Consider the following 16,549-nt stretch of genomic DNA (forward strand, 5'->3'; position numbering starts at 1 on the left):
GGCCACAAATCTGCCCCCAGCACCCTGAACTGCCTGCCAGAGCCGAGCAGGGAAAGGTCCCGGGCACTTCACATAGCATAAATCTTAAATTTAGGCTACCACTCCCGTAAACTCTCTGGAATTAGAACGACGTAGTCAATAACTAATTTATGTCACTATAGCAAGAAAAACACTTTATTTCTTCTCTCCTGTCTCTTCCCCTTGTGCAACCAGCCCATGGCATATCTGCTCTGGCTTTTCTGAAGTCCACTGAAACCCTGGAGGGACTCAGAAGAGCCCCACACCCATTAGTGTGCACAGTACGTGCAAAACTCTCATGTGGAGCAGAGCAGCGGAATCTCAAAAGCTGGGGAGAATTTCAGAGGAATGGGCTCCTGTCACTGTCGGACACAAAGTGATTCACAGGGACTCAGCTCGAAGTGTGGTGAAGGAAGAAGTGAAGTTTATTTTTCAGTATTTATAGATTTTTGACAACGAGCAGGGGTTGGATAGCCAGCTCACCACCTTCCCAACCACACTGGCCATGAGAGACTTCCATCAAAAGGCATATCTTTAATGGAATGTATAAACACCTATGTTTATAGTTACTTTCCTGGGAAAGCGGCTAGAAATTATGAAAACAATATCGAAAGGCCTGATTCTCAGGGCGACGTGTTCCCATGATCCTTACCACTCATTCACATCATCTCCAGCGACAAAGCTCACACTAGAGAAACCGGGGCTGTGCCTGAATCCTCTCTTGGTTTCCAGCAATTCTGAAAGCCACACTGCCTCTCCTACAGTGTTTCTGTATAACTTCAGCGATGCGCTTGTACCGGCGGCCCAGGCAGCAGCTTGCCACCTTTTCCTGTGGACAGATCCTCTCGGGAGCGGCCGTGAGGCAGGAGCGCTGCCCGAGCGGCCCGGAGCGCACACCAAAGCATCTCTCACACGGCTGGAGTCTCGGGAAAAGATCCCCACGCACACCCGCGCACTGCCACCGAAGAGAGCCTCAGAGCCCCGGCTTGTCTCCACGTGGCTGAGCGGAGCAGGAGCTCCATCCCCTCCCTCCCTGCTCTCCGTGTGCGGCGCTCCCCTCGCTCCTGCTCGGGCTGCCCCCGCCTGTCCGCCCGTCACGGCCGCACAGCAGCTCCCGAGGCATGAGAGCAGCCGGGAAATGTGCAGTTCCAGGGCAGCCCCCAGCCCGGCCCCGCACGCAGAGGGAGCAGCAGTGGGGACACGCACGGCCCGGCTCCCAGCTGCCCCTCGGCACAGCGGCAGGGTCGCCAAAGGGACCGCGGCGAACAGCGGAGCAGCGACACGAGAGCCAGGACACCGCTCCCCGGGCCCTGCCACGGCCCCCCATCAAGCTGCAGCCCTGCCATCTCCTGGAAGGAAAGGGCTTGGCTGGCACAGGGCCAGCTCTCCGTCGATCATACTAACACCACGCAGGCTCTGCTGTACTGACAAAAGAACTCAGAAACAAATAAAAATTGACCTTTTTTTTGTTTGGTTGTTTTTTACTAAGACAGCTCAACATGGCTGTTTCATTTACTCTTTTTAATGAGTTGATTATTACTCCTTTTCAGTGAAGCCTTGTCTTATTTATTCTAGTGTCATCCCTAGCCCATCAAAAAGAACACATTTGAGAGAAGCAAATCCCATTTACTAAAACAGTACAACGACAAAAAAAAACAAAAAACAAAAAACAAAAAAAAAAACAGGCATCCAAAATTGCAAAATGGAAGGATCAACTATTCAGGATATTTCAGCTGTAACGCTGAAATATCCTGAATAGTTGATCCTTCCATTTTGATATTTCAGCTGTAACGCTGAAATATAGGATAAGGTGACGAGGTGAATACTGGGATTTCCTCCTTTCTGTGATCATTTACATGCAAATGTAAAAGGAGACTCTTGCAAGGAACAATCCAGTTGTTGGAATCATTCTGTATCTACACAGAATAAGTAGCAATTATCTCATGAGCTTTGACCTTATCTCAAACTTTATGTGTAGCTTTGCTTAGAAAAGAAATAAAGATAAAAATGATATATTTTTTATTCCTGTATTTCAGATAAATAATTCAGAGGTTTCTGAGTGTTTGGGAGTTTCTTTGTTTTGAAGATAAGGGGCTCTGATGATGGACATTTAAAGAAGAGATCAACTTTGTCAACCCTCATGGCAGCCCAGACAAAATGAATATATGCATGCAGAGGGAAAGCAGAGAAATAAAATTCAGGGTTGGAAGAAACCTTGGCATTTGGGCTGCCAATCATCTGGATCAGCAGAGCCTCCTGACAGTTTACAAATCTGCATTTCCTTTTCCTGGGACTTGGTAGTTGAAGGACAGAGAGGACAGGCTGAGACCATCTCCCAGCATGACATGAGCTAGATGTGCTCCCCAGTCACACCTGGACATACAATATAAAGGTGATGTGTGTTCTGGGGGGTGCTTAGGTGTGAGCCCTGTTACTGCTTCTCAGAAAACGTAAGGCAGGGACAGGTTTGGAGTGAACAGGCAGGGGCAGGTCGATCCAATCAAAAGCACAGCGACGCTCAGTTCGTAGCACAGGAAACTGCTGAAAGATTGAGTGCTGAGAGAGACTGAGGGAAATGCAAACAGAGCCCCCGGAGGGGAACCATTTTTCAGCAGGTCATGAGCAAGCCAATAATGATTTCCACTTCATTTGTATGTGTGCTAAACATACTTGGCATTACTTCAGAGACTGGGGTCAAAAGTTCAATGATTGCTAAAGGCATTGTGCTAGAAGATGCAGCTAGATAGCTGCTAGGGGAGGCTAAAAGCCAGGTTTGCACTAACCCTTACCTCTGCCCTGTCCTGGTGAGGTTTCCCAACTGAGATCCATTATATATGCAACTGGCACACTGAAAAACGGCCACAAAGTTTATCTTGCATGGTACCTCACTGCCAGGATGCTTCAAAACAGGGAGCAGAAGGCAGAGCAACTAGGGCCAGCATTACTTTTGCATCTCTCAGTAGCCTTTCCATGCTGCAGGTCTCCTGGGTCAGCAAAAGCCTTTCTTTGCTGCTGACCCTCTTCAGCATGTCCACCAAAAACATATCTAAGCACAACACACACAAAACTCGAGTCATGCACACATGAGCTGGGGGAGCAGCTCCCTCAAACACCCATTGCCACGGGCCCCTGGCAGTGGAGGACACTGCACCATTAGCTGCTCACTGCTGCTTTGCTGTAATGCAGCAGCAGCAGTGCCAGTCCCAGCACCCCCTGACATGCCTTGAGCCAAGAGACACACTTAGCAAGCAGAGGGTTGGACAGCCAATAACTTCATTTCTTGGAGACACCATCAGCATTTTAGCCCCACTCTTCAGGCTTTGGTGGACTCACAGTGTCAACACCACATGCTCTGAGATACATGGTGGAGCTTCCCCACACCTCCAAAGAACTCCTTGAACTCCATGACCTCCTTATGCTGCCCCTTATGGTCCCGGTAACATTTCACTGTTCTGCCTGGGGATAAGTGGAAAAGAAAATGATTTGCAAGCACAGGTTTCTCTGCCTGAAGATGATAACAAAGCCACAGGAAAAAAAAATAATAAAAAGAGGGTCAAGTACACAAACACTGCAGTGATGTAGTATGAATGCTGTGAGTGCCCCTTTCCACCTCTCAATTTCTTCTTGGGTCTCTTGCCTTTTGTTTGCCTTGCATTTTTGTTTTGCCTTTCTTGTTTTCCAGGCACAAGTAGCCCATGGAAAAGAAATCTTCCAGGGAAACAACAAGCAGACTCAAGGGAAAATGGAGGAGCAGAGGCTTCCATTAACTCACACAGGGCGTGGCTGAGCTGGATTCAGGCTCTAAATACTGGCTGGGGAAGACAGAGTCTCATTTTTCAAAGACTCCTGTGCAACTGTCATGAACTTGAATAGGAGCTTGCAATGTGTGCTCCAAGACTGTAAGCCTGATAGAAAAGTCAATTTGACTTTTCACAAGGTGGGGAGGAGGAAAGCAAACAAACCTGTATCTTTTTTTAGCAACTTTCCCCTGCCTTTTTCGTAATTAAATTCACCATAATGACCACTGCACAAAATCTAATAAGAAGTCTGAGTTTCTGGTTTCCATTGGCAGCCATTTGCACTGCTCAATTCAGGCAACTCACTAAAGCATAAGAACAGGATTGCAAGGCAACCTTCTTGAGTCAGTAAGTAAGAAGAAAAGCTTACCTAGACAGTATTAAATCACTAGAATTGATTGCACCCTATTGCTTATGCTCTGATTCCACTGTCAGGAAGGCTCTGAGCTGGCTTATTTACACACACACTAGTGAACTCATTCACACACAGCTGCTTTCCACCTTAGAGCAATAAAAATTAATAATAAAAATAATTAAACCTCATCAGCCTTCAAGCATCTGGAAACCCCAGAGCCCCATTGCCAGATCCTCTGAAAATGCATCAGCCTTCCCATGAGAGAGACTGGGTTCAATTCCTGCAGGGACTGCCTGCCAGAGCTACCATGGTGCCTGGTCGTCACGCTCCAGCAACAGATTATTCCGTGCTATCAACCCCCCTGCTCTGGGTTAATTCTTTTAATTGTCTCACCACATCTTTTCCCATTAGGCTGATGTAACTTGTTTAAGCATACACAGATTGATTTATGACAGCACTAGGGATGTTAATCTGATGCCTGCTCTCCAGTTAATGCACGCTCGGTGAGAGATGCAGGACAGCAGTCTCCCATTTGGGAGCTCCAGCCTTTTGCCTTGAAATCAAAGGCAGCCTCCCAGCGAGAGCAGAATTACAGTGCTCCAAGAATAGTGGCTTCCACTGGCATTACGGGTCAGGCAGGATCACTGCGTCCTGCTCTCAATTCTCAAGTGCCATCTTCTTTAAATATAGCAGCAATCAAGGAAATGGAAAATCTCTTTAAAAGTTCAGTTAGGAAATTACTGGAGCCCACTGAATTCCTAAAATCTTGTCAGGAGGTAAAGAGTTCCCTTCAAATGCAAGCTCATTTGTCTCAATTAGAAACAGTTTCCTCCACAGTGTATGTTCAACATCCTTCAGCTCATTCCTGCATGTTCCCTGCATTTCCCTTTTACTCTGTGCACTTAGGACAGAAACCTGCACAGAGCAGCCTTCTGTTCCATACATACAGTTTAGGCCATGAAATGCACAGAATACATAATGCTTATATGAGTTAGAAAATAGAGTTCTTAACAGTACCAAAAAAAATTTGCAAAGCTTTGGGAAAAAAAATAGGATACCCCATAGAATCAAATTACTTTTCCATTCTGTTGCTATGTTCACAATTAAAACAACTTGGAACATTAAAAAATATTTAAGCTCATCTGCAGGTGCCCCCCATCTAACTGAAAGTCAAAGAAAACTTGCCCCATAATTTTGTGTTTCTGGGACAAAAAAAACCAAACAAAGAAACAAATAACTGAAAAGAAAAAAAAACTCCCACACATCCACTGCGCCAAACTTCTTAAGAAAACTGAAATTCTGCTTCTGAATCTAACCTACATAACCAAGCATTCTTTGGGATTACAACTGGGACACCACCAGTCCCATCACATTTTGACAGCAAATCCCATGCATTTTCCCACTAGCAAGAGGGCTCAGAGCAGAAGCTCTCTCAGCTGTTTCTCCCAGGTATTCCTCCTGTTACCCAGTTGGTTCTGCCTTGGTTAGTAGCGAATGGACTTCATCTCCTTGGATTTTCAAATCCTCCAGAGAGCTTTCAGTACAATTTCTAAGCACAAACTTACTAGATGTGCTGTCAAATCTCACCACTTCTTATGAAGTTTATTCCACTTATGATCTACTCTTCTCAGTTTGGGGGGGGCATAGACATACTCTATAGGTTAGGCTGAGATACTAACACTAATTCCATGTGCTTCCAGCCCAAGCAGGGAAGCAACAGGAGGTGCTCCACCCCGGAGAACCAGTCAGTGCAGTCCAGATTTCTAATGTCAGGCACCTCATTCTTGCAGCAACTTCTCTGAGAACAACCTTCATGCTAAGAGCAACTTACAATACTTTCAAACAAAACAAGAGACAATTGTACAAGTACCTTCAGATGGTTCATGAACAAAAAGTAACAAAAAAAAAAATCAGTCTAATGTATTATTAAGTACAGATTATTATTCAACTTTATTCAAAAATACCAGAGGCTGCTTTGATAGATCTAAAAGCACCAGCAGGAGTCACTGCCCTTTGTACCTGGCAAAGAAGAGCCCCCAGCTGACAGCGGCCACATATGGACCCTATACTGCTCTGAAACTGCAGTGGCAACAGAGGCTTCAGCAGATATTCCCAGTGACAAAAAGCACCACAAAGTCACTAATTTCATTCTTCTGTCTCTACTGACAACCAGCTCCAAGCCTTCACTCCTGTAGCAGCTCCACAGTGACACCAGCTCATGCCATCCCAAGACCAGCCTCAGGCTAGCAGGCTAAGAATCAGTCTGGTAACTTCCTGAGGTAGGAAGAACGATGCACCCCTGATTTCCCTCCCTAAACTTGTGTGAATACTAATCCCACACACCTGTAAGGACCTACAAGATGGCTTCAGTCTCCACTGGCTTTATCTATGATGCAGAAAGGAACATTTTCTCCACTTCTTTACAAGCAGTTTTCAATGTTTTGAAATGCCACAGCTATTCATACTGTTAAGGCAGAGGATGAAAGCTACAGAAACCTAACTTCTTATGAACTAAACAGTGCACTGGGAGGAGATGGGCAAGTCTGGTGGCAAACACTGCCACAGACAAACCTAATACATGCACATGAGTAAATACCTAATGGTTAGATATTTAGGTGCATTAGATGTACATGAGTAATTATCTAGGTTTACCTTTTCCTGATTTCCTTAGGTCACATGGAAAAGTAGAATCCACTACAACTTTATGTTGTTTGTCTCCAGACACCAATGGTTAGTTCATACTTAGAATTTTCTCTTTGGCAATAATTTTGTAGAAAGGCATTACAAAATTGCCAGATGCTTGAGCTTTTCCTGACAGTGAAATTTTACTTAAATAGTTAGAAAATACAAGCTGACTTGTATCCTGTCACTGGGATATGTCACTTATAATATATCTCGCAAATATATATTTAATTATTTGCCAAGGTATTTGCCTCTCCATTTAAGTAAACCATTCACATTCAATTCATTCTGCTTTGGACAAATGAATGTCTTTGCAGATTACCAATCCAAATTATCTGACAGGTTTTTTGATATATCTTTCTTCTGTAGTCAGCATTAGGAGAATGTCCAGCATGATGGAAATGCACATTTGAACAGTCAGCAAACCAAATTGCCAATATGACACCACTTTTAAATCCCCAGAAATTATCTGTGGGCATGTGGAAAATGTGTTTTCTGCTATCACAGTTCTGAAAGGCTGTTAAGCAGTGACAAATTTGATTTGGACTGCACCAAAGCCCCAAAAGGTGAGCAGAGATGAGTAGCTAGTATCAGGAATCAGGAGCATCCAAACATTCTTTCAGCTCCTGTTCCCTGCAAAATTGGATCAGAAATGAACTCAAGGAGTCTTGGAGCAAGGATAGATTCTGTATTTTTACAACTGAAAAGATCAAAACCAGGATAACTTTGGGGAAAAAATATACTTTTGTGGTTGGTTGGAGAACAGTTTGACAGGGTTTCACAAAAGAGCAGAGAAAGACATGACAGGACAGAAATGGTGTTCAAGGACTAGGAAGAGAAGCAGTCATTGGGAGGAACAGCGTCTTCCCAGATTTTATAACTGCTTCCTGCATCTCAAAGACGGACACCACTTGTCATCCTTGTGTAGTCTGGGACTAACACAGCAAATGTCTGAAGGATATAAAGAAGAGAAAAAGGTGGTTTGAGGTGATACACATGGTAGACATAGGCTTAGCAGAAACACAGCAGGAAAAGAAATTTCAGACTGAACATCAGGAGACTACTCAAACCCTGAATTTTATTGGACATAACATCCATAGATAAGTGTTCTCCAAGAGGGAAAGGGGAAATTCCATTCACTGAGCTATTTACATGTTCAGAAATGACTTTGTCATAGAGAATACCCTGTACTTTTGGAGTTGGAAGACACACCATCATTTACTAGCTTTCTTTTAACCCTAACTGAGGAACTGTCTATTACAACTATCAAGAACTGACATAAGCTTAGACACATATCCTTGAATTGCTTTTTCTCTTATTTTTCCTATATTAACCTATTTTTTCCATTCTCTCTAAGCATTATTTCCAAAGACTGAAGCAGCATGAAGTGTGGGTGTAACATTAATTAAAAAAAACCCACCCTGATCATTTTACCATTTCTCAAAGTATGACAACCATTAATAAAAAGTAGTTTTGCTTTTTATTAAGAACAAAGCTTTTACAGAAGTGGAAGGGCATGCTTTCATGTACAGTCCCCATCCCACATTACACCTGTATCATAGAGGTCTTGACAGAGTTACAAGACACACAGTCTCCCCAGAATGCTGTGCCTGGTGGCTAATCCTGCTAATCCCAAAAGTACCAAAACTGGAGAGGCTAAGGCTTGTCCAACCAGAGCTGCCAACCAGCTCAGCTGGAACCCAAAGCAGGACCTGGGTCACCAAGCCCTGCCTGGCATGTCCCTGCCCAGTGCCACCTCATGGCACCACCAGCCCCTGGCAGGACTCCCTCTTTCTTCTGCTCTCCAAAGCTCCTCTATGTGCTTCATGTGCTTCTGTCTGCACTGTGTGTACATCTGCCTTGGCAACAAAGGTTTTAGAGCCCAACAGGAAGAGCAGGAACCTCAGCTACTACTGACAAACAGGAGTGTATTAATGGATAATGCAAAATACCTGTTGTTTTCTCAATAATTACATTCACAGCAATAATTAATTGGCTGTCATTTGATAGCCTGGCCATTTTCTGCACTAAAATGCATTTGAAATTAAGTTGTTGAAAACAGACCTTACCTTCTATCTCTTCCCTTATCTTCTATCACACTTCTGAAGATTGTAACATACTTGTCAAACTAAGTGTGTCTCTCTTATTTGGCAGAATCAGAGTAGCAGGTCTTTTAATCAAAAAAGAAGCACATAATTAGTTGAGTCCTAAGTGCTAAAAAGTATTGCCATATCCTGAAGAGGGCAAGCTCCCCACTGCAGACATTAAGTACTCAGGCTATTAAGAGTATTAATATTTTGCAGACCTGTAGGACTCTTAACTCCCTGACTCATTGTGTTTGGACACCTCATAGCAAAAACTTTTTCCCTTGTGAAAGAAAGGCTCCTAAGGATGCACTATTAACTCAGTTCCATTCCTGACAGCAGAGTGCATCACAGCAGTTCTTGCTTCTCTCCCTCTCTCTCCCTCTGTAAAATCATCCTGCAACAGCATCAAAAACAATTGTCATTTCAAAGCACAAGGACTATCAGTAGGTAGCAGGACAAGCAAGAGCAGGCTGTACACAAGTAATTTTATCTGTTTAACTACTTATATACTTATTTTGATGTTTGGAGAGAAACCTCTCTCATTTTTCCAAAATTCCTGATGTTGGTAGGTCTTCCTTTTTAAACTGTTAGAAATGTGATCATACTGAACCCTACTTTACCCTTATATTCAACTTAAACTGGTATCATCATCAGATATGAAGGTTTGGATGCTCATATATGTTACATATTTTCTAGGATTTTTTCTGAAATCTTGAGGATCCTTAGTAGAATTTGTCTTCCTGGGCCATGGACTTTTTTGAATTCAATAATAAATTCCCTTTTATTGCCAAACAGTCATCCTGAGCTACTTTTCCTTGATCTACAGCCTCTAGAACAAAGAAAGTGGTGAAAGTCCTGGTGCAGTCATCTCTGTTCTTTACACAGACTCAAAATCTTTTCTATTTCCTTGACATTAACAGTAGTTTTCCAAATCTGCATGTTCTGCACTGGAGGACAAATGAAGTACATCACCTCCTCCGCATTCCTCCTCTCAAACTAAATAATTGTCACATCTCTGGGCTTTGGGATAAAAGCACAAAATTTTAAAAGTCATGTCATTTCACCTTAAAGTCCCTTCCCAAATACAATTATAAATTTCTAAGCCAAACACCAGGGAGACTTTTTTTAAACTTTAATTTACTGTGGGTCCATCAACTTTGACCACACTTGAAGGTACATTTTCTCCCCATTAGTTCTGTCTAGTCAAAGAAGCTCACGTAGCGATGACGCATCTCCTGCAGATAAGGGTATCCACTGATTTGATTTACTAAGGAAGCTAAATTTATTATGCAACATTTTACAAGTATAATTCTGCTTTCTCTTGATGGTAATAAATTCGATATCAACTCCCATGAGACAAGAGAACCAGTCCTTTTATTATCCAGACATGACCCCCAGAGCCAGATTCCATTTTAGAGACGGGAAATGACCATATCTCTGATTAAAAGGGAAACTTTAATCAAATAAAGTGCCTCATCAAGCGCGAGCCAAGATTCCAATACTCCTGACTGCAGCACAGCAATGATCCAAAGTCACATCTGCCCCCAACCCATTACTGCCTACTGCAAACGTGATATCCATCCCAAACAGGAGGTGCATCCTTCAGCCAATTCTTCATCATCTGGGTAGCTGCTCCTCCCATGTCCTGTGCACAGACATGTTCTCAAAAAGCTACCCCAGGGTCTCTTTGAAGAATCAGAGGAGGATGGACTTTGTAGTGTTTGATTTTTTCCCAACTAAACCAGGCTCACAGGTGACAAGTATCTTGACACTGTACAGCCAAGTGCAAGGCTTTTAGCTCAATACCCTTCCAGTTTGACTCTTCTATTCCTTCAGACACTTTCCTTCTACACCCTGAAATTAGGTTTTGAAGCCTGTAGGATAATAGCTTATTTAGAGTCCCAGGTCAAGAGCTTTATCGCGATTGTCAGTGGTGCATTTCTGCACTTTTACAACACACGTAGTAAATGAATAACAAGGGTAACAATGACAATATGGATGTCTAAGGGTATTGTTATTTCAAATATGCTCTAAGGTTCCACTTCTGTGTAAGCACAATTTGATCTGTATACTACTCCACGCAGGGATCCATCTTGTAGACTTTCTGGCCAGCTAGAATGTTTTTTTCTCAACAGAGCAAGATACATCAGCTGACAGATAAATCATCTATCTCCCTTTCAGCTGCGGAAGCCCAGCTACGCAAGCAAATGAAGTTGCCCCAACTCCACATCCACTCAGGAACCGCTCGGCTGAGAGATGGGATTATTTCATACAGCCTTCTGCAGAGATCCTCCTCGGATCAGCCCACATGTCATTTCTGCTACGGGAGTGATGATATGCTGCTTTGTGCAAGGGAGTGCTCAATAGCAAAGGCTCTGCGCTTTGCTCCGCAGCTGTTCCCGCTGCCGCACGGGCCCGGCGAAAGGCGGGCAGTGTGCAACACCGCCGCACTCCAGGCTTATTGCCCCGCTGCTTCTCCGGGTGCTGGAAACGCGCTCACACGCACTCACTGCGCTGCTCTCTGATTTCCAGCGAAGCTTCCGTGGTCTCGGGCCCCGCCTGAGGTGGGGCAGGGCTCAGCCCAGCCCTGCCAGCCCCGTTCCCCATTAGCCCGAGCTCCCCCCCCGCCCCGAGCGTCCCGCCCCCCTGCCCCGGCCGGACCCTCGCCGTGTGTTTGCGACAGCCCCGAGCAGCTCTGGCCTTAGACGGCGGCAGCAGAGCGGCGGAGCCCGTGATCGCCGCCCTCCGCAGGCGAGCCGGCTCCGCTGAGGCAGCGGGACGCAGGGCCGAGAGGACGCGGGACCGCTGCGAGCAGCACGGGCGGGCGGGTATCGCCCCGGCCCGGGGGGAAGCGAAGGGGAGCTCGGGGAGGCTGCCGGGGAGCCGGGCTCGCTCCCAGCGCCGCTCGGGCGTCCGCGGCCGGCCGTGCCGTCGGGCCGGCCAGAGTTGCCGTGGGGCCCCCGCCCCGGGGGCGGTGCCGCGTCCCCACCGCCCCCCCAGGCACACCCCCGGGGCGGGGTGTCCCGGCGGCACCCCCGCCCCGCAGCCCCCTCACCGCGGCGGGCAGGGCTGCCGTCCCCGGCGCGGAGCAGCGGGGCGGGGCGGGGCGCGGAGGGCGGGCGGGCGAGCGGCGGGGCCGGCGCGGTGGCGGGGGCGGGTGGGGTTTCCGTGCGCGGCGCTTATTAGTGTGGTGATGGAGGAGCGGCCCCTCGGAGCCGCCTCGCAGCGGCGGCGCGGGCTGACGGCAGCCGCCCGGAGGTGAGCGGCGGCGGCTCGGGCGGCCGAGGCGGCGGGGCCGCCCCCGCCGTGCCCCATGCGGGCGGCGGGGCGGCGGCGGCGGCGCTGAGGGCGATGTCTGAGGCGGGGGGCGCGGGCCGGGCGCGGGCCGCCGTGGAGCGGCTCTCGGAGGCGGTGGGCGAGCGGCGGCGGCAGCTGGGCACCGCCATGGGGGAGGCACGGCGGCAGCGGCGGCTGCTGCTGATGGTGGTGTGCGTGGCGCTGCTGCTGGACAACATGCTCTACATGGTCATCGTGCCCATCATCCCCGACTACATCGCGGCCATGCGTGGCGGCGGGGGCGCCGCGGGCCCGTCCGCGCCCGCGGGGGGCAACGGGAGCGGCGGCGGCAACCGGAGCCTTCTGCCCGCGCGGTACCCGCCGGCCTCGGGGGACAACGAGGACGTGCAGATCGGGATACTGTTCGCTTCCAAAGCCATGCTCCAGCTGCTGGTGAACCCCCTCAGCGGCACCCTCATCGACCGCGTGGGCTACGAGTTGCCGCTGCTGGCCGGGCTGGCCGTCTTGTTCCTCTCCACCGCCACCTTCGCCTTCGCCGAGAACTACGCGACGCTGTTCGCGGCGCGCAGCCTGCAGGGGCTGGGCTCTGCCTTTGCCGACACGGCCGGCATCGCCCTCATCGCCGACCGCTACGCCGAGGAGCCGGCGCGGAGCCGCGCCCTGGGCACGGCGCTGGCCTGCATCTCCTTCGGCAGCCTGGCCGCACCCCCCTTCGGCGGCGTCCTCTACGAGTTCGCGGGCAAGCGGGTGCCCTTCCTGGTGCTGGCCTGCGTCTGCCTCCTCGACGGGCTGCTGCTGCTGGTCCTGGCGCCGCCCGGCGGCACCGGGGCGCGGGCCAACATGCCCGTCGGCACCCCCATACACCGCCTTATGATCGACCCCTACATCGCCGTGGTGGCAGGGGCCCTGGCCACCTGCAACATCCCCCTGGCCTTCCTGGAGCCCACCATCGCCAACTGGATGAAGGATTCCATGGGGGCCAGCGAGTGGGAGGTGGGCCTCACCTGGCTGCCCGCCTTCTTCCCCCACGTGCTGGGCGTCTACGTCACCGTCCGGCTGGCTGCTGCCTACCCGCACCTGCAGTGGTTTTACGGGGCCCTCGGCATGGCCATCATCGGCGCCAGCTCCTGCCTGGTGCCAGCCTGCAGGAATTTCGGCCAGGTCATCGTTCCCCTTTGTGGCATCTGCTTTGGCATCGCCCTGGTGGACACAGCCCTGCTGCCCACCCTGGCTTTCCTGGTGGACGTGCGTCACGTCTCTGTCTATGGCAGCGTCTACGCCATTGCAGACATCTCCTACTGCGTGGCGTATGCGCTGGGGCCCATCGTGGCCGGCCAGATCGTGCACACCATGGGCTTCGCGCAGCTCAACCTGGGCATGGGGCTTGCCAACGTGCTTTATGCCCCTGTCCTGCTCTTTCTCAAAAATGTCTGCCAAATGAAACCCTCTCACTCGGAGAGGAACATCCTCCTTGAAGAAGGACCTAAGGGACTCTACGACACCATCAAAATGGAGGAGCGCAAAGGCAAAAGCCTCCAGCCAGCAGGCGAGGTGGATGAGAACAGCGTGGGCTCTTACCACAGAGACCTGAAAGGGGTGTCTGAGGAGGACTCATCAGACTATGAGTACAGTTAGGTTCCCCCATGTGGCCCAGACCCAGGAGCAAGGAGAGATGTGGGAGAGAGGCAAAGCGGGGAACGAAAAATGTTACTGCATTATGTTTCTGTACTGACGTGCAATATCCACAGTTTAACCTTTGTCATGATGTAATGGCTTTCTTCTAGACTTACTTTTCATCGGTATTTCCCTCAGCATTCTGGCAAGGTGGAAGGGGTGGGATAATGGGAGACAATACTGAAAAAAATTATTGGAGTGATCAGCAGAAATCTGAGGGGATCTTTCAAAAAATAAAACACCAAAAAGAAAACAAAAAACCCAACAGCTTTGTAGCTGGGGTATAATTGTGCAGAGTGTTCTCAAACTGAAACTGTGTGTGACATACTGTATATCTCTGTAAAAATTACAAGAAAAGCAAAAAAGTATGTGTAAAATTTCAAATGGTGTATTCAGGGACTTAGTAAATCTTGTGTACATATACGCAGACTTTCAGTTGGTTTCATATATTTAAGAGCAACAACCATCTCATTTTATTCTTCCTTGGGAATAAACTGAAGTATTGTACCTTTTTTCTCTCTTGTGCTGCTCTCCGGTAAGTGCAATATGCTGTATTATGTTGAAGTCCAAGTTACAAGAACAATACGGTCTGAATAAAGAGAATTGAAGGGGATCGATTGTCTTTTGTTTTGTTTTTGAGGGCTGCTTGGGGGAGGGAGCTGGTTGTGCTCAGTGTAACCCCTGAAGTAACAATTCCCCGGAGCACAATTCTCACTAGCTACCAAAATGGCACAGGAGAAAACCCCAGTACAAAATGTTCTTCACAACACAACGGGTCTGAGCAAATAACATCACGCTGCAACCGTGCTACTGCTTGCTTAAAAACAGCTCTTTGACTTCTCATGCAAATTCAATTTTAATTCCCCAAAATAATGATTTTCAGTTTTCTAATATTTCAAAAATTACATTACCAGCAGTTAGAGGTACAATACTGGAAGGTGCTTCCAGTATTACTCACTGCTAAATGCCCAATTAGAAGGCACCCACCTCAGTGACTCGACAGGAATTAAACAAAAACAAAAGATGGGTGAAACGCTTCATTCAAACATTTGCAAACAGTGGGAACCTTCGATCCGCTCACAAGGGAACCAGACTGCATAACTTGTCCTGTAAATTTCTCTTAATATAAAATAAAATCGTTTGTTTTAATTATGAACCCATTAGGAAACAAAATTAATTATTTGTAATCGCAAGAGGGGGAAAAAGACATTTACGAGCGGCCACAGGGCCGGTTAAAGGGCTGCCAGCCGTCCCCGGGGATGTGGGCGGCCGGTGCGCTCCGCTGAGCTGCTCGGGACGCGCCGCTCCGCAGCCCCGCGGCCGAGCCGCTGCCCAGGCGCCGCAAGACTCAGGAAGACAGCGGGATGGCGCTTCGGCACGGGGGTTCGGCGAAGGAGCCACCGCCGTGCGAGGTGCGAGACCCGCTTCCCTAAACCGCAGCCGCCTCTTTGCGGTAAGCGGCAAAAGCGGAGCCTCCTCCAGGCCGCCGCCCGCGCTGCCGCCCCGGGCCGCCGCTGCCCCACGGCAGCTCCTGCAGAGCCCTGCTCCCTCCCGGGACCGGGGAGCGCCTTCCACCCCTCCCGGCAGCGGTGCCGGCAGCCACCGCCAGCGCCGCCCGCCCGTTCGGCTGCCGAGCTTTCAGGAGCCGCAGAAGCCCCGCGGCGACACTTCTCGACACTGGCGACAACCCCCGTGGCAACGCGGCTCTGCGAGCGCAATAGCCCCTGGGGGGCAAGCCGCCCTTGCCGCTGCCGGGGCTGACCCCGACGGCCGTAAGAGCGCCGAGGAGCGCGGCCGTGGCCGGCTGTCGCCGCCCGGCCTCACGGGGCACGGCCGGCACGGGGCGAGCCGCCGGCGGGCGCAGCGGGCGCTCGGGCACGGCGGACGGGCGCAGCAACGCCTGTTGCGCGCTGCGGGAGGGGCGGCGGGGCAGGGCCGGGCCGGGCCGGGCCGGGCCGGGCGGTGCTGGGCGGGGAGGAGCCAGCGGCGGCCGAGTTGAGCCGCCCTCCACACGCCCCCACCCAGAGGGGACCTGGCCGCGGAGGAGGCGGCGGTACCTTGGACAGCCGCCGCGACTCGCAGAGACATCCCGGCAGCCGCACCGGAGCTCCCCGACGAGCAGGTACGGGCGGGCTGTGCTTGCTGCCCCGACGGCGCGGCCGCGGGAGAGCCCGGGCCCGGGGACAGCGGCAGCGGGGCCGGCGGGTCCCGCCGAGCGGAGCCGAGCGAGCTCCCTTGGCCAAATTCGGAGGGTTAGGCGGCACCCCGGGGCCGCCCTGGTCTGGCAGCCGCCCGAGTGTCCCGCCGTGGCGGGCGGGTCGGGAGGGAAAGGGCTCCTTCGGGGCTGAGGCTCGGGCAGGTCTCGGGAGCGTGAGCGCTCCCCGACGGGGCCCGCAGGGAGCTCACGGCCGGCGGCAGAGGGCGGCTCCTGGCTCCGCTCGCAGTGTCCACGGCCGCGGCAGTGTATTCCTCACGTTCCTCTTAACTTCAAGCATAGATTCCTGAGAACTTTAAGGTTATTCTCCTGATAACACTGCGAGTAAGAATGAATGGATGAGGAGTGAGTGTATTGCCCCAACAGCATCATGTACTGCGAGCTGCCTCCCGAGTCCACCATGTCAGGAGAACTCAAGTATAAG

General features: G+C 50.1%; 3 protein-coding genes across 5 annotated transcripts in view; 2 read left to right on the forward strand and 1 right to left on the reverse strand.

The window, feature by feature from the left end:
* Positions 1-16,549, reverse strand: part of LRIT1 (leucine rich repeat, Ig-like and transmembrane domains 1) — a 108,542-nt gene that overhangs the window by 58,075 nt on the left and 33,918 nt on the right. The gene's annotated exons all lie outside the window — the stretch shown is intronic.
* On the forward strand, positions 12,276-14,523 carry SLC18A3 (solute carrier family 18 member A3). Its single transcript, XM_023945322.2, has one exon. It carries the CDS (start codon positions 12,291-12,293, stop codon positions 13,869-13,871), a length of 1,581 nt encoding a protein of 526 aa, XP_023801090.2. The 5' UTR covers positions 12,276-12,290; the 3' UTR covers positions 13,872-14,523.
* Positions 15,148-16,549, forward strand: part of CHAT (choline O-acetyltransferase) — a 30,691-nt gene continuing 29,289 nt past the window's right edge. The window contains exon 1 of one of the 2 annotated variants that reach the window (XM_086899866.1): positions 15,148-15,322. The gene's annotated coding sequence lies outside the window, so the exon portion shown is untranslated. Of the gene's footprint in view, positions 15,323-15,772; positions 16,033-16,549 lie in introns of those variants that run through there. The other variant, XM_086899865.1, reaches the window with a different exon arrangement.

The sequence above is a fragment of the Cyanistes caeruleus genome, chromosome 8 (genome assembly GCF_971803275.1).
Source record: "Cyanistes caeruleus chromosome 8, bCyaCae1.hap1.1, whole genome shotgun sequence".
NCBI lineage: Eukaryota > Metazoa > Chordata > Aves > Passeriformes > Paridae > Cyanistes > Cyanistes caeruleus.